Source organism: Falco biarmicus, chromosome 14 (assembly GCF_023638135.1).
Source record: "Falco biarmicus isolate bFalBia1 chromosome 14, bFalBia1.pri, whole genome shotgun sequence".
NCBI lineage: Eukaryota > Metazoa > Chordata > Aves > Falconiformes > Falconidae > Falco > Falco biarmicus.
Window position 1 is genome coordinate 21,369,328 of NC_079301.1, and position 22,799 is coordinate 21,392,126.

The 22,799-nt window shown below is 39.3% G+C and overlaps 1 protein-coding gene across 6 annotated transcripts in view; it reads right to left on the minus strand.

Moving 5' to 3' along the window:
• Positions 1-3,199: 3,199 nt before the first annotated feature.
• LOC130158736 (ubiquitin carboxyl-terminal hydrolase 12-like) overlaps positions 3,200-22,799 on the minus strand; it is a 33,463-nt gene continuing 13,863 nt past the window's right edge. For 3 of the 6 annotated variants that reach the window (XM_056359697.1, XM_056359696.1, XM_056359695.1), the window contains exons 2-9: positions 21,567-21,647; positions 17,175-17,248; positions 15,955-16,181; positions 14,638-14,714; positions 13,631-13,714; positions 12,790-12,987; positions 10,731-10,809; positions 3,200-5,589 (exon numbers count right to left, since the gene is read on the minus strand). In XM_056359697.1, the coding sequence (XP_056215672.1) occupies positions 5,488-5,589; positions 10,731-10,809; positions 12,790-12,987; positions 13,631-13,714; positions 14,638-14,714; positions 15,955-16,181; positions 17,175-17,248; positions 21,567-21,592 (867 nt within the window). In that variant the 5' untranslated portion in view covers positions 21,593-21,647 and the 3' untranslated portion in view covers positions 3,200-5,487. Of the gene's footprint in view, positions 5,590-10,730; positions 10,810-12,789; positions 12,988-13,630; positions 13,715-14,637; positions 14,715-15,954; positions 16,182-17,174; positions 17,389-21,566; positions 21,648-22,799 lie in introns of all 6 variants that reach the window. The other 3 variants (XM_056359691.1, XM_056359692.1, XM_056359693.1) reach the window with 2 other exon arrangements.

The window sequence follows — 22,799 nt, forward strand, 5'->3', positions numbered from 1 at the left end:
AATCTGGGCCAGCGAACCTGGAATAATACTTTGGGGGGTCTGATATTATGAGGTTTTATGAAAGCCTTTCTTAGCGTTGCCCCTCAGGTCCAACTCCCCTCTCGGGGTTTCTAAGCTACTCTGCATCCGAAGGCTTCACTCCCTGCCCAAGCTGACACTGGCTCAGGGGCCCAGACCCCATCACGCCACAGGGGTCCCGGAGAGCATCTGCTCCCATCCACACCCATCACCTCCCACATTCCAGATCCACCTCCCCAGACAAACACATCCTGGCATGGCATGAGGTGCCCTGACGAAGGGACAAGTCGCCAACCACAGCTGCCAGGGACTCCTCATCTCCGTCCAGAGCTGGCACGTCCCACGCCAAGGCAGCGCAGCAGCCTCACGATCTCCCTCGCCGGAGCCCCCCGCAGCTCACTCTTCATCTCCTTCGGGAAGCAGCCAACACACCAGCCTCTAAACAGCATCCAGCAGCTCTGCTGCTCCCTCCGTCATCCCGTTCTTTCCAGGGACCACAGCAGGTCAGATGCCGCCTTCCACCTCGCCAGGCCCAGCTGATCTCTTTACATTTTCTTTTCAAGAAAAAGCTTTGCAGGGTGTAAGCAATTATCTTACAACAAGGTCCTAAAGTCGGACTTTCATAACCTGACACAGTTTTTAGTAGTTTCTGCATGAAAATCCAGCAGATTGTACTGTTTCTGATGAAGGGAGAAACCAGTTACGTACAGTTACTGAAGGACTGACCGCCGCTGCAGCGTTTGTATTTGCATTTGTTGTTTGTCTTAAGGAGCTTTTAAAACAACTGACAACCGCTAAATGTGCTCATTATTCGCAACTCAAATTAACGTGCTGCTACCGTGCAATTCATCCTGCCCTTTCAGGGCTTCCTCCCTCCTGCAGGCGCCGGGCAGCAGCACTGCCCACACCACGACAGCTTCACACCAGCCAGATGGGGCGACAGCTCGGGCCCCTCCGACCCCCGCACGCCGGCTCCAGCGCTGCTACGGGCGCTGCCATGCACGCAGCCTCCAGCAGCGAGACCCTCACCCCAGCCTGGGGCTGCTGGCTCTGCTCAGACACTAAAGCAGCTTCCCCGATGCGCCAGAAGCCAGCACGCGTCCCCCCAACACAGCACACATCCCCCCAACACAGCACGCGTGCCCCAAACACAGCACACATCCCCCCAACACAGCACGCGTCCCCCCAACACAGCACGCGTCCCCCAAACACAGCACACATCCCCCCAACACAGCACGCGGCCCCCAAACACAGCACACGTCCCCCCAACACAGCACGCATCCCCCCAACACAGCACGCATCCCCTAAACACAGCACGCATCCCCCCCAAACACAGCACGCGTCCCCTAAACACAGCACGCGTCCCCCCAAACACAGCACGCGTCCCCCCAACACAGCACGTGTCCCCCCAACACAGCACGCGTCCCCCCAACACAGCACACGTCCCCCCAAACACAGCACGCGTCCCCCCAAACACAGCACGCGTCCCCCCAACACAGCACACATCCCCCCAAACACAGCACGCGTCCCCCCAAACACAGCACGCGTCCCCCCCAACGCAGCACACGTCCCCCTGAATGCACGCTGACACAAAGGCGAGCTCAATGAGCAGCCAGATGGCAGAAAGGATCAATCCACTCTCCTTCGCCAACACGTTGTCTTCAGAATAAAAGGACAAGATGACCCCCACGCTGCCCCGCCGATGCGGGTTCAGTTTCAATTTCACACACTCCCAACTCTCACTTACAGACACCGACCCCGCTGCTGCTGCAGGAGCACACAAAGCCGGCTGGCTGGCTCAGGGGGGACAAATTCTGCAGATAGGACTGATTTTGCAGGAGCAGGAGGGAAGCAAACAGAAGTAGCCCAAAGGTTAATTAGTGCAACAACAGCAAACGCTAGCAGGACTTTACACGTAGAGAATTAATTATGTTTCAGGGGATTGTTTCCTTTTGATGAATGCCCAGGACTACAATGGGAAGGTTTTACTTGTCTCAGGGGCTTTTGTTAGTCTATTTTCTTTCTTGTACCAATCACATGCGATTTGTTTTAAACATATACTAAACTGAGCTGGCATGGTGACTTTAAAGCTCCTGCTGGTAAGCAGAACATGCCAAGCACAAACACAGATTCATAAACAACCTCTGTTCCTCCCAAGTCTTCAGGGCAGAGCCTCTCCACAAACAAACTAGGATCTGCCGAATTAGAAGCAAAGCAGCAAAGCGGGGTGCATCCTGCTTGAGCTGCTGCTTAGCAGAGACAAGTAATAATCTCGGAACGGCCTCCCCCCTCCCTCCAGCGCTAGGTTCTGGAGAAGACCTGAAGTGACAAGACCAGCCCCCACACACCAGTCCCACGTTACTGGTTCTCAAAGCTAAACCCGCATTGCTTTCGGACAGTCTGATTTTGGTGGTTTGCCCTCACCAAAATTAATTCTGGGGAATGCTCTTTCTAAAGTGACTGAAAGTCAAACTCACGGTCGGTAGAGTCAAAATTAGCTCCGTTTATTTACTGCTAATGTGTGACCCAGCAGGGCAAGGGCCAGGATTTTGGATTTAAAAACGTGTTTTTACAGAGCAGCCGTCATTCTCGGATCTCATTTGCTTCTATTGCATTCTGACCTAGTCCCATGAAGTCCTGCTCACGGGAGCGGCTGCTGATCACATTTTCCCCCTATAAAAGTGAACTCCAGTGAACCACACAGAAACAAAGACCTGCCCCACAATGAACCTGAAAAGCTCCACGCATACGGTACTATTTTTGCTTTTATGTGTCTCTGTTCCAGATCAGTCAGATAATATCTGCAACAAAGTCTTACAGAGTCCGACAGTAAGGGGTGAAAGAGGGAGAAGGAAAAAGGCAGTCACAGAAAAAGGCAACGGCAGAGCTACAGGGGATGCAGAAGTGATTAAGGAATACCAGAGTGTCAGGCCGAAAGGCCCTGGGTGACCTCTCCTCTATTTACCAGCACACCAGTTATCATCTATGACACCAAATTAATTTCACTGGGTTTAAACCGCTTAAGCACAGGTTATATGCATGCAAACACAAGGCGGGGGGGCAGGGGGCAGAGCCCCTCAGCCAGCCAGCACAGAGGGTGAAGCGCAGGAGAGCAAGGAACTAAGCAACGACTTTCATTTCTGCCTCGGACAGAAATTCAAGGAAAAGCATTTGGGCCATGTGCATTTGATCATACATGACCTTTATTGGAGACAGGTGGGGTCATTTATTATACAGAAGTAACATCACACCATTCTCTTCCAATTTAATTCCTTTTAGTCTCCTTATAAATCTGTAGCAAAAGTGCACTTTTAACAGCTTTTAATCTATAGTATATATCTTTCAATATTATCTCTCAGTCAGGTATTTTATTTGTAAAAATGTATCACCAGATATACAAAATACATGTCTAGTGTACTACATTATTTTTTGTATTTTCTGTTTAGATCATTTTTAACTCAGTGCTCTCTTTTTTTTTTTAATTTTTTGCAAGACCTAGTGATGACAGTCTTCTGGTAGTGCCACCAGGAGAGGACTCACAGCTTGTGTGTGAACAAGGGGAGAAGACTCTTAGCCAGGAACGATTTTTACACAATAGGAACAAGATGACAAGAATGTTTGCTGTTATTGAATATGTCTCTTAAAATGACAGTACTCTGTATAATAAAAAATAATTAAAAAACCCGATGTCCGTATTTTATCTTCTGGAAGAGGAGATGTGCCAGGAGAATGAAAGCTGTACTCAGTTGGAATACAATGGTAATGATTAATTTGCTTTTTGAAGACAGGAGTTAATCGCTAACATTATGTTTCTGGTCATGGTAAGAAGAAACATACATACAGCCACCACAAGAAACTGTTTGTGAAACGCTGCTTTCCTGAGGACAGTATTTTGGTAAAGTATTTTATATCCTGTACAAGCCACAGAATTGCATAAGTTAAATGTCCTCAAGAACAACAAGCGCTGGTTTATACCATGAACGGCTGCGCTGGGAACAACACACGGAGGACAGCTCTTGTGTTGCCTAACAAGACGAGGAAAGGAAAATAGTCATTTCCACTGGTAGTTTAGAGCCAGCTGGGACAAGCTTTGGCACGGCAACAGGACTTTCCAAAAAGAAAATTACAGAAGGTTTTCTGAGATTTCTTACAAACTTCCTTAAGTTTTTCTTTCTAGTTATCCTTGAGATTATAATATATACACAACATAACGGATAATTACTTAATTTCAGTCTTCAAAAGACTAACAATTTCCCCTGTTAAGCAAGGCCTATAGAGGTAAAACAATCAGAAGCATTTTTGGGGGGTGTGTGGGGTGTGTGTGTGTTATGATTCCCGGATCAATACAAACATTACCAACAGATGAGGAGAAACACTTAGCAAGGTAATGCCTGGGTGGGTTGGTTGGTTTTCCTTCTTAAATGTTCGTTATCTTGAAGCTCAAGAACAACTGAATTAGTTACATAAATAATGCTTCCCTTGGTTAACCCTTCACAATTAGTGCTGTTTCTGTGTATTAGCATAGATTCAGAATGCTAGTTGCATCAGTTTACTATGTATCGAATGAAATGTTGAACAGATCCTGTTTCAGAATGAGGGCACTTTTGGTTTATGCAATAGCTCCAAGAAATGCTGTAGCTTCAAACTTTCTACAGCAACTGGTTGCCAGACACGTTCTTCAAAAGGTAAGGGCTTTTCTGCTCCCCTTACATCTGCAGCAATGTGGCTCTGAGTCAAAACATCTGCTTCAAAAGAAATACGCACAATGGACTAGGCTGAATATGCATAAAAGTTCCATACCTTCTGAAGAAGAAACAGAACAGTAAAAATAATATAAAAAAGAAGCAGTGCTGTTAGTGTTATCTAAAACCAAGATAATGCATAATGGCAAAATTTACAATGCTGCAGAGAGAGGTTTTTTTGTCTGGTTTTTTTTTAATAAAAATTACAGACTTGACATTTCCAATATGTCTTAGCTTTGTACTGCTTCTCAAGTCTGAGTCACCAAAAATATCCAGCAACCAGCTGCTGTTCATATCTTAAAATATGCCTTCAGCTGACACTGAATATTGAAATCATTCTGCTAAAATACAGAAAAACGACGATGGTAGAAACCAAGGTATAGCCTCAGGCCAACATTAAATGGTAAAAATTCTACAATGCTACTTTTAAATCTCTTCTTCAGTTCATGAACAAATAAGCAGCCAGGTTTCAAGTAGAGGTAACACAGATTTTGGAAGATAGCACGTAAAAAAAGCCCAGAAAGAAAACTGGAACAAAAGCTCTTCTTGTTACGGCAGTCAGCACTAATCCTCCACAAAACAGCAGGGAGAAACCTTTATTCGCCCTGCGGCATCTGTCCTGGTCCTACAGCAACAATGAGGAACTGCTTCTGCTGTCACAAATATGTTCCATTTGGACATATCTTGATCCCTTTTTTCTTTTATTTGTATACATGTATCTTTTGTCTTAGTCTCTTGACTGGTAGAAGAGGATATATCCAGATTCTGAGTTTTTGGAAATGTCTGATGTTAACCCATAGAATTCTTCAATGGCCTGGGCATCAATTTTCTGAAAATTAATGAGAATTATAATTAGCCTCAGTCAGAACACCACCCTAAGAATCCCTTTCCCAATCAAAGCATTATTTTCAGTTCTTGGAGGTGATGCTGGAAAGCCACGCAGTATTAATACAGCGGTATTTCAGTATCACTGAATGCAACCAAATACAACAAAATATTTTTTTTTTTCCACTCAAAACCTTATTCACTATTGAAAATAAAAGGAAATCAAGATGAAATAATAAACACCTCAGAAGTGGTGCCCTCTTAAGCTGGGCTACAAAAACACAAGGGATCCATGAAAACATATCCTTAAAAGAGTACAGGATGTTTTTATATTTGCTTTCTCGTTCAGACCAGTGTTACCTTTCCTGACTAGAGGTCTGTAATATAAATGATAAAAAAGCAGTCACTGCTCATCAGAGAATATTTTTGTACAGTTGGGAGTAATAAGGGCATCCTGAGCAGATTTAACATACAGCTAAAATATCTGCAGATTTTGAAGTTCTTGTGACCCTCTTACACAGAGAAGTCCCCCAAGTGCTACTGGTAATCACACCGTGAAACCTGTGGATCTCATCCGATTATGATCTTCTGATCTTAGGAGAGCTTTGTTTCCTTAGGATTTGCTGGTACAATGCATACTGGAATATTATCACAAGGTTTGTGTTTTGAGAGAAGTAAATTATTTGCCATATTAATAGAATTAAATGGTCTGCTTGTATTTAAAGTTGTGAACTATGTGCAGAAGAGCAGTTTTTCATTTTATACTCCAACCAGCAAAGCCTGGCGGGCATTTTAAAGGGCTTTTAAGATGCAAGTGCCACAGTCTTGATCCCGCTCCTGAGAACTGGCTTCACATTACTGAATTTGATTCTGCTGTCAGTGGAGAGCAAGTGTAGAGTCCAAAACACCGAAATAAAATACTCACAATGACCTGTGTTGCTCAGCACTCCACTGTCACTGTGGTTTAGTATTTTAGAATACTTTTAGGAGTCCTGATCCACAGAGACGAGAAACTGAAGTAGCCTGAATTTGTTGTGGAGGACCAAAGGGAGACTAGGCTGAAATCTCCCTCTATTCCCCAAGGAAAAAAAGATGAGAAAGCATAGAAATGCTCAGAATACAAGAAGCTCTGGGTTGAACATCTGCTTTGATCATGAGAAGGAGTAGCAGAGACCAACTTGCGCTTACATCTTAAGAGAAAGGGACCACACTATACCTCATCAAAGAGCCTCCTCAGCTACAGAATCTATTTGGCAATGTGATCCATCACTGCTCACTGAACAGACTTCAGCATCACGGGCAAACACAAAAGCACTGGTTTCTCTAAGCGGCACTGTCAAACGCCCTGCAAGCCTAGGCCATCCTTTTCCCAGACGTTTTGAAGCACAGGAAAAACAGACACGATCAGTAAGTTTCCAGAAGATGCATCAAGGGCAGGAGAGAGCTGCAGAAATTCTCTCTTGAATAGATTTGTTAAACGCTTTTCTGTTAAAAAAAATAATAGAGGGGGAGAGGAAACTCCAAATAGATGTTTCATCTTTCTTCTCCATTCAAGGACTTCAGAGAAGCTGAAATACTGTACTGAGAGCTTTTGCATTTGCACACAATTTATTAACATAATGTCTACTACAAACCGTTAGATACACATTTTAACAGAATAAACAGCAAAAGAACATTCTTCAGTCCTTGTAATATATTTAGCAGAGAACTCAAACATGTTTTATTTTAAGCGCCAACTAACTTGCCATGCAATCAAGTCTATTTCCACTACTCATTTTGAATGCAACTCAAACATTCGATACAGATTAATTCATTCCACAGATATTTTTAGTTTTATCACAGCAAAACTGACTTCCTTTTTTAATTTCACTATACACAGAAAACACAGTGGAACTGAAAAAGGATTATATAGGCTCTATTCCTCCCATTGTTAGCTGACCACATATATTGTGGATAGCAAAGTTTTACCCAGTTGCAGCTTTAAAGCAACAACCAATAATCGATGGTTTCACAACTACTTTTAGGATTCTGCAGCCTCACCTGGCATGAAGATGATTTTTCCTGTTAACTGATCTTAAATATCCTCGGCTCGTTTCCAGACAACTATTCTGGCTCCCCAAACCAAATCCTTTTCTTGCTTACCATTCATAGCATTTAACTGAATGCTGCAAATCTCCAAACAAAACATTTGACATACAACCATGCTCCCCCTCTTCTCGATTTGGAGAACTCCCTGGAAGAACACTTTTCCCTCTCTGTTTCAGACAAACATTGTCACTGTGATGTCACCTAGCTGCTCTAATGACAACGTGTCAAATTAGCCAGAGATAATTTACTTAGGTTTCTCAATTAATTTTGCTTGGTGCAGTATCCCATTTGGACTGATCTGCCTGCTGGATTTGATGCAGTTGCTTTTCACATATGTTGTAGTATGTTTGATTATCATCTATCTTCAATTTAATTGAAAGTTGGCCTTCCAACCAAATCCAAATAGATAAATAAATATGACTTCACTGCTTCTGACATTTAGTGAGCAATAAGGATGAACTACTTCCCACTGACAGTTCAGAGCTATTAATTCATACCTACCACTTGCCAAAAATGCATCACACCTTTTCAAATGTATTTAAGGGAGGAAAGCTCTCTCCTGTGCTCTTTCAGTTGCAGTTATCTGCACACAGGTACAAGGGCTCTGGAGTCATCTTGGGAAGGCTGCTGACTAATATCTGTTTTGTTATGTCGACAGTTCACACCTAGAATGGTAAGTCTCCAAAGCTTAAAAAAAAAATATTTAAAAAAAATCTGCTTTCAGGTTTTTAAGAGTCTCTGAAGAGTAGAAGGCTCCTGTGGTTAGCCCTAAAACCAAAAACTTATGTAGAGTTGCCATTTCAGGGGATTTGGGGCTTTAGGGTTGTTTTTTTTTTGCCACTCCATTTTTGAGGACAGGCTCTGTAATGTCATACATACAACATATATTTCCTGTAGTGTCACCTTATGGCCAACCACAAGCGGTTTGAAAATAGCACTTGGTCAAGTTCAGAGTAGAGATTTAAATCTCTTTAGGCAGCAGATGGAACTGACAAAAGTAGTTGCGGCTTTGCTTTACTTTTTCAGTGAATAGCCTAGAGCACTACTAAGGCACTAATCCTCAAGAGCTGATGACTGAGGAGAGAGACCAGAGCAGTAAAACTGCCTACTTCCCCCAGCAGCCCGCAGAAAGCAGAGCAGCAGCAGGAGAGGAAGAGCAGTCTCAGCTATCCTGTTCTCCTTGATCACCGAGCTGCCAAAAATTCAGGCGAGTTCTAGAAGGCTGAGGAAAGAGAAAGGGTGGCAAGTCCTAGACAGAGGGAGGTGAGAGGTAAGCTTCATGTTCATCACGCACTCAGAAGGCAGGAGCAGCTACAATAGATAGTGAAGAGATCCTCTGGGACAAAGCCAGCAGGAAACCCTGCGCTACACTCCTCAAAGCAGGTCAAGCGGCAACTGTTCATCTGAAAGGGGCAACGATCTCAAATGACTTGTGCAAAACTCCCATGTGCAGTTTTTCATGCCCTCCACTCCACCGGTAGGAAAAACAAAGCATAAATTTAACAGAAACCAAACACCACGTGCAGACACCAGCCAGGGAGAATCTTCTAGCAGGAAAAGGAATCTTAAACTTCCGGATCCCCAGCTGCGGCAGAGGTAGGCTACAGGACGGGGCTACATTGCTAATCCTGATCAAGACAGTGAAAACTCAAAGAACCAGGGAAAACACAAAAAGTAGACATTTCAGATCAAAAAGTTTTATTTTTACAGCATTTTAGATAAACTCTGTAAAAGAAGATGAACTTAAAAAGAGAAAGCCATGATTAAAGTTAGAAAAGCAACTTAAAGGAAAAAAGAAAAAGCATCCCTCCAGGAGAGAGGAGCTACATTCTAGCTTCCTTGTGACAGCTACTTGAATTTACTGTCCAATAACAGACAGTGCATATTTAAAAGCTATGTTTTGGCACACCTATAAAAGTGCCAACAGTGTTTGCAGATAAAAAGAAATTCTGCTTTGACCTAAAAACTAAGATACAACATAGAAGTGACTGATAGAAAACAAATATAGAACAACAAGATGGTTATTTTACATCTATTTTTAAAATGTAAAGTTTATGTCCTGGATGGAAAAGACAGTGAATACTTGCATCTAAAAATATTGAAGTGATCCCTATTTCCAAAACTAGCTGACACAGCAACGTACTTCGTCCACGACAGAAACAGAAGAAAACAACCCTCAAAATATGATAATGGGAGAAAGGCACCTGTTCATATTGTCACCTCTGATATTCAACACTAACCAAAAATTAAAAGAGGAAAAAAAAAAAACAACCTGGAGAATGTATTGCATCTTTATTTCAACACCAGCAAGGATTTGGTGGTACCGATTTAGGCACTTAGCATCAAGCTTTAACCTTGACATCTCAGATGCAAGCAGTACATTTTCATCTTTACAAAAAGCAGTTCTACTGTGGTATTTGCTGTTTGATATTTGCTTAATAATCATGTGAAATACATGGATATAGAAATATTTTGGATATTAGCCTTTACAGATAGGTTAGTAGAAAAGTTAAGGAAAAATTTGCCTGGTGAGACTGTCTAAACATTACCACAAACAAACCAAATGTCTTTGTATACTCTCAGGACCTTACTACAGTCTCCCAGATTTTTTGTACAGATTTTCTACACTTCAATTTGTTGAGGAAAACTGCCTACAGGAAAAAAATAAAAATAAAAAAAAGGTTGGAAGTTCTTAAATGCAACAATGAAACGCAGCTAGCACAAAGCAAGTCAGCAACAAAAAGGAGCGCAGAAAGGTGGGTGGAATAAGAGCATTTCAGACCTCAAATAAGACCATTGTGGTATTTCAGCCCAAGCAGGTGCACACCACCTGAGGTGTCAACACAGCCCTCGTGGCTTTTGCCCTTCTCCATACTCCTTCTATAACGAAGACACACAAACATGCTGAAGTTTACTTTTGAAACTTCCAGAATGATTCTGTGCACAAGTTTTGCTGAGATACTTTCACAGATGCAAAAGCGAAATCTTGGACATAAAAACAGAGCTGGAGAGTGATTGCTGCCTACACTTGTTTTCGCCACGTAACAGCATACCTACCTCCACAATGTCATCATCAAACAGCAACCAAAAGCCATGGCTCTTCACAATGGTGATATAATGTCCACGATTTGGACCACTGTCAGAAAAACAGGATTGAAGACTTATTACTCTTGAGCCTACCAAGGCAGGACCACTGCTCTCCCATGTGATTCTAGCTATCACCAGCAGAGTTACATTTCCCAGCTCTTAATACTCTCTAATATTATTCATAACATTGTTTAGGTTCTTAAGACTTTGCCAAATTGCTTGAATTAAAATTTCTGTCTTTGCTACTTGCCAAATACAATATATTCAAAATACACAATTTTGTAAATATTTCATATAGTCTCATATGTTTCACAAAACAAAATTAAAAGCCAGTTAATTTTAATCAGTGTTTTATTGCATTCACCACTACTGAGTGTTTTGACCACTCTTCCAAAAATCGTAATAACCGTTTGAAATATTTTATTTGCACGGGAAGTATTTTTTTAATTCTTAGTGTGGTTTAGCCTATGGCTGGCTGCAGACTAGCTGGCTGCTGCTGCTGTTCCCACTTTTCTGGTGCCAGTTTCCCAGTTGATTCTATCACCTATATCCCGAACGCTTACCTTGAAGGGAAGGGACAACAAAACGACCTAGTTCAAAGGGAGACAGATCTGCAGAGTGAGCAAGGGCAGGCAGACTGCCCTGAAAAGGTAGTGGTTTGAGACAATAAACTATACGGATGGAAACCTATGGTTGGAAATCTACTAATCTCAAATTCTGAGAACAGTCCAGAGACACAGTAAAAAAAAAAAAAAAAAAATAGCCCCCCCTCCCTTTAATTTTCACTTAGGATCTACATAAGGCTTTAAACCAACCTATATTCATATCAGCTTTAGGCAAAAGAAAGTACTTCTCCAGTCCTTCCAGAACTACTGATATACTTAAACACATTACCTGTATCACAGAATGAAACTTTGTTTAGAGCAACTAAGCGAAAAGTAAAACTATAAGGGCAAAATATTTAAAAAAGTTCTGAGAACTCAAATATTTAGAAAATAATAGTTTATCTTAAGCCTTTGGCAAGGTCCTAGTAAGAAGTGAAACCAGAAGAGTCACAGGACTCCTAAAAACCCCATGTGAGACAACAGGTTTGAGAAAAAAAAGCAAAGCCATTTAATATATCTGAATTATTAGTCACCATTGTTAAAACATTTAAGTGTAGTTACAGGTGTAACGAATTAATAATCTACAGAAGAAAACGCATAAAACGAGAACCTAAAAAGATAAAAATAAATAAAAAAATAGCACAACTGTACCACAACAGAAATCACCTAGAATTCCATGTGGTTTCTTTATACTGAATCTATGCAGTATTATTGTGTTAATTACATTGTCTTGCTCCTCACACTGCCTTATGAATTCAAACTTCACACTTCCAAAAGGCAGTTTTAAATACTTATTTTGCCTTCCATGGCTGCTTTTTTCCTAAAAGTGCTTAAATTTTTTCCTCTTTCCTTTTAAAAACAGAATTAAAGCCACAACAACAAAAATATAAAAGAGTAAGGACCTTTTAAAAAAACAGCAGTACAAAGTTGATTCCACATGGTGGCACCAGCTTCTAAAAAAACTTCAATGGTTTAAGCAAGTAGCAACGCGAGAACTGTAACTTAATTGTATTTTAGTAAGTGGTTTTCCAAGTTTTGTTTTTATTTCATTTAGCTTTCCTGGAAAGTAGGGGTGGGGTTTTTTTGTTGTTTCTGTTTTTCAAAAGACTGCTCTTACATTGCTACAGTTCAAAGAAACAACTTGTCTGAATAGCTACCACATTTGAAAGCTGATAAAAGATCAAACTTCTGTACTCAGAAAGCAAGATCTGTAACAGTAGAAGAAGTAGTAAAAAGACTGAAACACTTTTTTAAAAAAATACTTTGATAGCTAGCTCTGACGCTGCTTAGCATGCTCCCATACTGTCAGCTGCAGTACTGCTACAAAAGGGCACAGAGATGACACTTTATATTTAAAATACGAATTTTAAATCTAAATTTCAAGGAAAGGCATTTAAGGTCGAGAAAGCACAATACCAACATACCTGCCACAGTGAACAACTACAGCCACCAGGTCATACATTCTGTCAGGATTTGTAGCGTCTCCTGAAGTGTTAAAGAGCCGGAGCTCCAAGGGAAAGACTACACGGTAGGAGAGTTTGGTGTATCGATGCAGCTGGTCCATGTATTTGAACCTTTTTAAGTGCAGAGCTAGAATCATGGGCAACTTTTTCACTCTCATTCTGAGCCACAAAAATATGTTAAACAAAGAACAAGGTATTAGCAGATCACCTAAACCAAACCTTTGTTCAAGAACAATTTCAATACGGAGAAGCCTCTTAAATGATGAATACCTTCAAAAGGCTGCTTTTCTCATGTATATTCCAACAAGAACAGACAATATTTATTCTGAATGATTAACTACACAACTGACATTTGAATGCAGGAGAACTGTCTATGCTGAAAGCATCATATTTTTTATCACATCGATGGGAAAAAGAAGAGATGGAATAAATCTGTCTTGCTACTCTGGCTAGGACCGAGTATGAGGTGAGAAATAAGATTTTTGTATATAGTATTCATAGTGAAAGCAGATGGGATGGTTTTCAGTGGCTTTAAGCTGATTAATGCTAACTGGGGAAAATGTGAATATCTGGAAGCACCAGATATAAGCTCTTCTGGGAGGAATACAAAATTAATCTCTTAATGTCCCTCTGATAAGGTTGCCACAAAGTTATTTGGTCTCTCCACTCTTCCTCACTCCCCCGCCAAACACAAACCTAAACGGTCTTACATTTTCTTTTTACTGAATCCACAAGGTGTAATTTTCCCACAGCTACCCATTTTAAGAGAACATTTACATTAGCCTGAATATTTGAACCTCACCTCTTCTGTGCTTCCTGTTTACTGCGGCACTGCTCACAATAGTATTTATATTCACTGCATAGAGTTTCAGTATTACTAAATCCTCTGTGGAAATGAAAGAAAAGTCAGATAAGCAGGGATATTCAGTCAGACCACACAGTTAAAAGTTACTGCTAATAATGCTGAAAAAACCCAATGTACACACAGAAGATGAAATTCCTCTTATTCGTATTGTTCATAGCTCCCCAACACATTTTGGGTGTATTTGCCCCAGTCTTCAGATGTAGTATCAATGTTCAGCTGGAAAATTCTGGAAATTACACCCTCAAGTATTAACTGCATACTTTCTGGGCAGGAATCAAACACAATAGGTAATAAACAGCAATAAGGTGACTGCGTTTTGTTTCCAGAGGTAGACACTCCATCTTTTGTGGCAAACATTGCATGTTAAGAATTACAGCCACTAGCCACCGACTAGCCAAAGTCTGGATCATCTTCCAGCTCCTAGCAATTATACAGCCATTATCAGCTATTAAAAAGCCAGATGCTATATGCAGCCTGCAGTATCCTAGCAGCTGATAAGCCCTGGATCTAGCAGTCAAATACATGCAGCAAATTTCTATCAGAAAAAGAAATATCTGACCACAAACATCAGGATCAGACAGCTGAAATGCAGTAACAATATTAAAACAAACAAGAATTTGTTATGAAACCAAACATACCATGTTTAGTTTTGATAAAATCTAACTATATGATGTAACAATTTTAAATTCCCGTAAAAGAAAGGGGGGGGGTGATCAATCTTACATACCACTAAGAAATCATCATAGTAATTAGCTACTAAAATACACTAAGAAAGTAGCAGCTTCAAAAACCCACAATAAAGGTAAAATGAACAGCTCTCTGAACAGAACATATCTTACCATAAGACAAAGCCTACAACTGTTGCACAACAGAGCAGCTAAGCTAGGCTCCTTCCTTCTGACCAAAGGCAGGTATTGTTTCCATTCCCAATTATTTTCATTTACCTTAGACAGTGTGTAATTGATGTATTTTGTTCCACATCAACCGACAGATCCAGAAAGTCCTCATCTTTGCTACTAACCTTGAAAAAAATAAGAAGAAATATTTCATAACAGTTTGGAACTGGCAGATTTCTTTTAACCATTTCTGGAATGGTGCAATGTCCTTGTTGCAAGTAGACAGCTTCATGATAAATATAAATATACACACACACACAGAGGCCCTTTCTTGAGGTAAACTAACACTGAAAAAATAATCTGATGTGTTGTAACAATCCAGAGGGGAGTATTAAAAAACAAATCCAAACCTAAAACCCCAGAAAAACACCCACCAAAAAAAATCCAAAAACAACCAAACCAAACAAAAACCTTTCTTGCAAAACATCTCTCCCCCTTGAGACTTCAAGACACATCTGCTTACTTCACTGGCAAAACTAAGTTTTTAACCACTCAGAGCTGCAGAAGCTTTAACCATATTCCAGTCTGTTTTGTAGACTGATACAGCTTTCTGCTGCATTTCAGAGTTTAGCAGTAAACACTTGTAGGAAATGCAAAAACAGGCAGATGGGTTTTCAATTAAATGGGTTAGCAGCTAGAAAAACTATCTTTCCATCTGTGGAACAGTCACATTTAATTTTTCTTGAGACAGAAGCTTATTAATGTCATTTTTAAAGCTTCTGTTCACCACATAGCCATAACTTTAGATGTAAAATGCCAAGAGCAGTTGTAATCACTTCTCTTTTTTTTTTTCTCCCCATCTGGGTTTTCTTTGTTGGTTTTTTTTTTTTTTTAAGAAATATTAAGTCAGACATAGCACATGGCTAACTACAAATTCGTGGTCTGAAGGTGGTGTGGTTCTTCTAATTCTAGACTTTGTGGCACTTCTTTTGCTCTCAAATAGAGCAGCTATGGACTAGCACCAAGAAGCACACACTTCCAGTCAAAAAATTCAGTTAATCCAAGAGTTAAATAAATAGTGAGCAATTCTCATGTAGAAACACAACATAAACTATCAATCACTGACACAGGAAATAACATGAAGACAAAAAGGCAGCTTATATCAGCCAGGTGCAGGCTGCCTTGATGGAAACAGGGAGGAAGAACAGAAAAAACACTACGCTTTTTCTGAGAAACATACCTTAATGAGTATTGGTTTGAACATAGAGGTGATACAGTCATAAAATAGTCTATGCTCCATATTTTAATAGAGAGAGTGCAATTTCATCTATCCTAATAAATGAAAAAGTGTGCTTAGTATTAGGGAAAACGATCCAGAACCTGTGAAAAAAAAATCTAAGAGGTTTTGTTTTGTTTTAAACGTACAGCCTCACAGTTAAGACATCTGGTTTCATTGGTTAGTGTTCCTTGGAAGATTTCATGGACCCACGTCAGATCAGTCTTGTCTCCTTCTTCACTCTCAATGCTGCCATTCTGGAGTTTGCCATTCTGCTTCTCCTGCTTTTTCTCTTCTTGTAGTAAGTCAGCAATAGTGTTAAGTAGGTAGTTTAGGAATTCATGTGCATCCTGCTGCATATAATTATCAAATAATTCTGGAAAGGAAGAGATCAAGGAGAATGAAAAAACACAGATATTTCATAATATCGAGTTACTATGCTTTTAGCAATCCAAGCCGTGACCTTCCCCCTTCTCTACCCTATTATACAATTGTGGGTTACACTGTTAAGAGTCTTTGAAGAATTGTACTTTGTTGTTCTCACAATGGATATTAGGTTACAGTCACCTATTCCTCAGGTTGCAAGAAAAAGGCAGTTGAAAAACAACACAAAGGAAATTTAGTTTGGGCATTTCTCAGAACTGAAGAAAACCATGTTTGGTTTGGTTTTGGGGGTTTTTTTGTTTTGTTTTGTTTGGTTTTGGTTTTTTCTTTGGGGAGGGAGAGAAATAAAGAAAGTCAGATGTGTTGCCTTGGGCCATTAGTTCATTAAGTCCAGCATCAAGGGGCAAAAATCCCCTACTATAAGTCTGTTATCTTTTCAAGTTCAAACAGAGATGATAAACCAACATACAGAACTTTTCCTCACAAAGTAGCCCTGGGAAATAACGACTAGTTCTCATCATAAGGAATTTATCCTACCGCAAATATTAAGAAAGCAAGCTGAGAGTGGTTAAGTCTCCATTGAGAATTCAACTTTGACCAATTCCATGATGTTTGTTTAGCCCACGACAATTTCTAGCAGCAACCTGAAGCGTGCTGACTGGCAGCAGCCCTCTACAGAACACGATGCCAGTGTGGAATAAATGGAATCCTGAAACTTGTGTATGCACTCTGTACTTGGTCTAAGCAAGCACAGAACCAGATATCTAGATAATCCTCTTATGACACTGCACAATTCTGATATAATCTTTGTTCCTATACTACAGAGGTTGCGAAATTAACACCACAATCTGGAGATCAAAAATCTTCCAGAAATCTGTTAAAACTTGACAATCTGGACGCACTTAAAAAGCAAGTTGTGTTTACATTTTATATTCTTAAATCTCCAGCACTTAAATCTGCATAAAAATTTAATTTATTCATTTACCATTTTCTTTCCTCAATCGGGAAATAAATTTCTTGGGTGGGATGACTCCCACCTTCTTCTTTTGCGTAGCAATACTGTTGAAGAGATCAGAGAGGCATGTCAGGAGGCTTTCCTTCTTTCGAGGCTGCACTTTGTATGCCAAAACTTTTTCCCGAAATGGACGACAAAAATAAAGTGCCTGTAAGACTGAGTTGCAGTAGCAGGTATTGCCGAACTGGTTAAAACAGAAGAAAAACAAATATTTTCATATTAGGTCTGTTAAAAAGTAGTAACAGAAAGAGGTTGCTCATTAAGAATGTCACATACTGAAAATGGAAAAGTCATCTGCCAGAGTTCATTTACTGGGGAAATACTAGCAGGCATGGTGTAAAAGACTCATCCTTGTATCGTCACAGCTGGTAACAGCAAGAAAAGAAAAGACAACAGTCCCAGTGATACTGAGTGCGCACACACAAAAAAAGCAGGAATCCACTGACAGAAAAAAAAATCCAGCCGAAGACTCATCACAATATCAAAACTTCTGGAGACACAGCAGGCTACTAATCCTGACAGGGGAGATGCTGCTGATACTGATGTGGAGACTTGAGTGCCAATGACACAGCAGCACAGAGGGACAAGAAAACAGAAAGAGAGAGCATCCATCAGCATCCTGTGTCTCAACCATGTTATAGTCACAACGGCTCAACCCATGAACTCATACGTTAGATTTGCCTGTGTCATAGACACAAAGTACTTTTTGGAGATAGTTAGCAAGGTACACATTAAATATTTCCTGTTTATAATGAAATATGATGAGAAGTACATGATGCAGGCAAATTCAAACAGCAGCTGGTTTACATCTGCCATATCTGAAGGCACTGTCATTTCAGAGAAAGGAGGACAGTGATAACTTCCAGAGGCAGTGTTCCACATTGCTTAGCAAGAAGAAATAGACCATTGAGATACTAGCATATCATCCACAAGAAATACACCATGAGTTTTTCAGTTGTTTCTTCGCAATTTCTTGTGCAATTTTTTAATGTATTGTACAATGCTGATGCTCAAAAAAAGTGAAACAAATTCTGGGTTTGCCAGTCCCTAGGTATCCTGGTAATGGGATTCTGCATCTCAAGAGAACTGAGAGCAAAATATTTTAAATAAACAAAATAAGCATACAAATCTGACTGCAGAATACAGACTATTTTAAGTGCTACTCAGAGATCATGGCCACTACTATTCACCAAAATACAGTGTGATTACTGCAGCAGAATGGTTTCAAGTTAATAATCAGTGTCCTGACCAAAACAGAAGATTAACTGTTTAAGTCATACAGCTAAAAAGGTTACAGAGCTTACAGTTACATTAATTTATACCATATGCAAACAACACGGAACAACAGTTAAAACTTACTGACATGAGGAAGACAAATATGTAAGCTGAACATACACGTGAATTAGGATAGAACCTAACTCATATTCTTGTTAGTGACCTAGTAAAACAAATAAGCATCATGCTAACTAAATTTGCATAGAAGACAAAACAGGCAAGAGAACTACCAAAAGTCTGATTAAATATTACTGCTTTCAGATAAGGTATCAAATATATTTGCCTATAATAATCCAGAAAATTAAGAGACATAAGAAACTAGAAATTAGCAATCTTAAAAAAGAAGGTCATGGTGCATCTGAAGTCAAAAAAGTTTACAAAGCAAGTAGTTAATGAGATTTCATGACTGCATTCATGAAGAAATCACGTCAAAAACATAAAGTCAACTGGTTATACAAGTCCTCTTTTGATGCTACCCACACAGAAAGAAATTATTAGAACTAAACTAAATGGAAGAGCTAAAGGAGTTAAAGAATTAAAACTCCATCCAACCAGCTTTAAAAATTCCTGACAATAAGATGCAAGATGCTTTGCAGTAGACAAAATGACACAATGAAAAATTCCCTTTATGGCATGCTTTAGGTTTCAAAAACAAAATTCTAAACAGTATTTAAACTTTGTTTGCTACCACATTTACATAAAGTAATGTGGAAGAACTTTTATTCCTGAAATCAGTATCTTGCATGTTAGCATTTTAGCTATTTTATTCCATGCCAAGTACTTCACAAAAAGACCATGTGATGCATTTTATTCCAGTAATTCTAACTCTTTTTCATGTTAGAACAAAATCCTTCCAACTCTAAGCAATTCAGGGCCTTGGGAAACCTCTGAATATCTCAGTTATTGATCTACACTTTCCTGCAGTAGAAGAAGCATTATTACATAGTGGTGTCACTTTTAAACTGCAATTGGTTTGTGTTTAGAAGTACAAAGCAGTAGTCGGTCTTTCCAACCATTACTAACTTTGCTAGAAATTCTGCCAAAAAAAAACCAAAATAAATAAAAATAGAGGGCTCTAACCATTTGCCTTCGACAGAACCCCAAAAACCAGGTTGGCAAGGCAGTTCACAATGGGCTGATGAATACATCCAAACCTGGAGCTACATGCACAGATCAAATACACAAATAGCGTGTAGTCTAATGTGACCTAAAACACAGATGAAAAACAGGTACAAACACGTAGGTTTTTAATTTTTTTTGTCATGGTTTCTCTGGTATAAATAAATATTTTTAATAGATGCCAAAACCTCGGGGGGGTTGCCTAAAACTGATTATATTTAGAGTCAACATTATCTAACTTCAGAAGAACTTGTAAAATTTTACACTTTCAATGTAAAAAATGAAGGCTTAGTTTAAGGTAGAAGCTCTTAAAATGAAAGCCAAGATGAAATTTTGGAATGAAAATGTTGTTTCATCCCTCTTGCACTTCAACATTACCCGTAACCTATTCTAACAGGCTGCCAGAGGAGCAGTCAGACCCTCCTCTCGTAAATTCTGCAGTAACTTTAGCAATAATTTGACTGCAGACAAGCTGGTTCAGCTCACTGAGCCAAGGAGAAAATAACTACTACAAAAAATAATTTTAAAGCCTCCATTGTCCATGGGTTCAACACCTGATTCTATTTGCAGTGCAGCCACATATTCACTAGTATTGGTGCTGAAGCCGAGAAATTGCCCTCTTTAAAGCACTCCAATTAACTTCCAATCATGAAAGAACTAGAAATAACTTAGGAAAAAGCTCTGCAGAACAGCAGCATGAAAACCATCACCCTAGAGAAATCAGTTGCAAGGAATAAAGCACAACAGTATTAGTCATATTTTGTCCTTCAAAACAGAGAATGGATATAGTTATAATAATTCTGGTTATTTTTAGAATGCTATTTTTCCTCTTCATGCTATTCATCACTCTGCTATTTATGTTACAACTGGAGATGCCTTCCATTTTTCTCATTATGGTGCAAACCTCAGCAGCTTTGGAATGGCCATTAACACCATACTTAAGAAATATAACTCAATGTGTTTAGATAGTTTGGTGTCTGAGAACACAAACAGCTAGAAACCCACACAGAAGTCAATTAGATGAGTTTATAATGAGCTGCAACAAATAACACTTTAGTAGCTACATTAACCTTATTTGGTGTGTAAAAAGATAGATAATTTTTCGATTCAACAAAACGTACCTAGGTAGCCAGCAACCAGAAGTATACTTCTGTTTCTAATGAGTTTTGCCAAAACTGTATTTTCACATCATAAATATGATGCCACAGAACCGCTGTTTCTATTAAGTAATTTCCTATATTTGCTGGTAAAACATGTCACAGGCACAACAGCCGCCTTTTCTCCTCCGGAACCACTGGCAAGATCAACATCAATGCTCCATTCTCTCCACAGTTAATTTAGGTAGACAATTGCTTATTGCCCAACAGATCCCAGTCAAGTCAGATCTACACAAACTGACAGATGCAAAAATACATCTTTTTAGAAGGATTCGCTATTACACAAGGCTGCCAAAATATAAACAAAGGGAGTATTACTACACGTAAGAAAATTATTGACCAAGTCAATGTCATTCATGTGGCCACATCCTTGCACAGACGAACTTCCACTAATCCCATGAGTAATATGTTTTTTAAAAACTATCACATTTTCATTTTAAAACCTCCAGGCTTCCATACACTGCATATCAGTGTAAAATCAAATCTCTCTGTTCTAGAAGACCATATGAACAATATACAGACCTTATTAGTTATTGTCCTTTCCAGCTAAATATTAAAATGCTATAATTAGGAACATACCTGAGCAGGAAGGTCTACCTTATTTTGAGATTTATTTTTCTGTATTTAAGATGAAATTTATATGTTGCTCAGTAACAAGGCACAGCATCATACTGCAGAATGTGGTGTCTATGCAGAGTCCCACTTTAAGTTTGAAGTGCCCATTGATAAAATTCTAACAGAGAATCCCATTAAATTCAAAATCAGGATATGAATGAAAAAACAGCATTTCAACCATAGAAAATTCACTTACATTGACCAAACCAAAATAATGCTCATTCACAGGGAACTGTTCAGGACCAATCTCTTTCTCCAAAGCAGAGGCATTGGCGCCCTACAAAGAAACAGTATGTTTGTTAGAGAAAAAAAAAAAAAAACTTCCTAAAAAAATCCAGCAGAATTCATACTACTCCGATAAAAACAAAGGAGCTAAGAAAGTAAGTTAATTCCATTGAGAATTAGCATCTCACGTTTCCCATGTTCTTCAAAATTAAATCAATATGATGCTTTATTATTATAAAAAGTACCATGGTTTCATTAAAAACTCAACTTCGTCAGCTAGGATCAGAGCTCTCTGATCTAAGAGAACTTTTTTTTGCATTTGAATTTATTTGAACGTTAACATCAAGAAATTTGTTCTTACTTGAGACTTCAGGTTAGTCATAGTGACCTAGAATTACCAATTTAAATTTAGCCAAGAATGCATTGTAAAAATAAACTCACAACACACAGAGAACTTCTAAACCCAAAGGAGAGAAACCATATGGGCTACAAATCCCATGAAATAAGAAACGTCTTTTTGTGATGTGGACTGCACAAAAAGTTTGATGTGGCTGTTTATTATCTGCAGTACATATAAAGAATTCTTGAAAAAATCTTGCCACACTTACATAAGAAATACTATAAATTCCTAACTTTTGTTTCTGGAAAGTACTATGAACAAGTAAGGCATGATTACAAAAAAAAAAAAAAAAAACAAAAAAAACCCAAACCAAAAAGAACAGAAAGAACAATTTTATCAGACATTCCTCAAACTCAGATCACCTAAAAGTGCTTTGGCTTTCCGACCCTTAATTTCAGGACGATGTATTAAGCTTACACTGCATTTTGATATATGCTTGAGTCTCCAGCAATATAATGAGGATAGAACGTATTATTTTAGACACAACTGGAAAATACCACTACACATCCATATGGTCTTACTTGTCACATAAAAGAACTATAGCATACCAACATTTTTTGCTTCAATTTTAACTTTGCCCACTTAAAATCCAAAGTGGTTTATGCATTTCATTCCATTTTTTGCCTTCTTTTAAATCCACCAATACCTCATAGCTGAGCTCCCACTTGGGATTTGGTACCTCCTCTCATACCACTACATCTTGTCCTCTAATGTTTCTTGCTGATCTTCCAACAGCCCTTAGCTGCATCTGTGCTGTTACCTAAGGAGGTATCATAATTCAGTGCGGAATCCAAACGCTTTGGA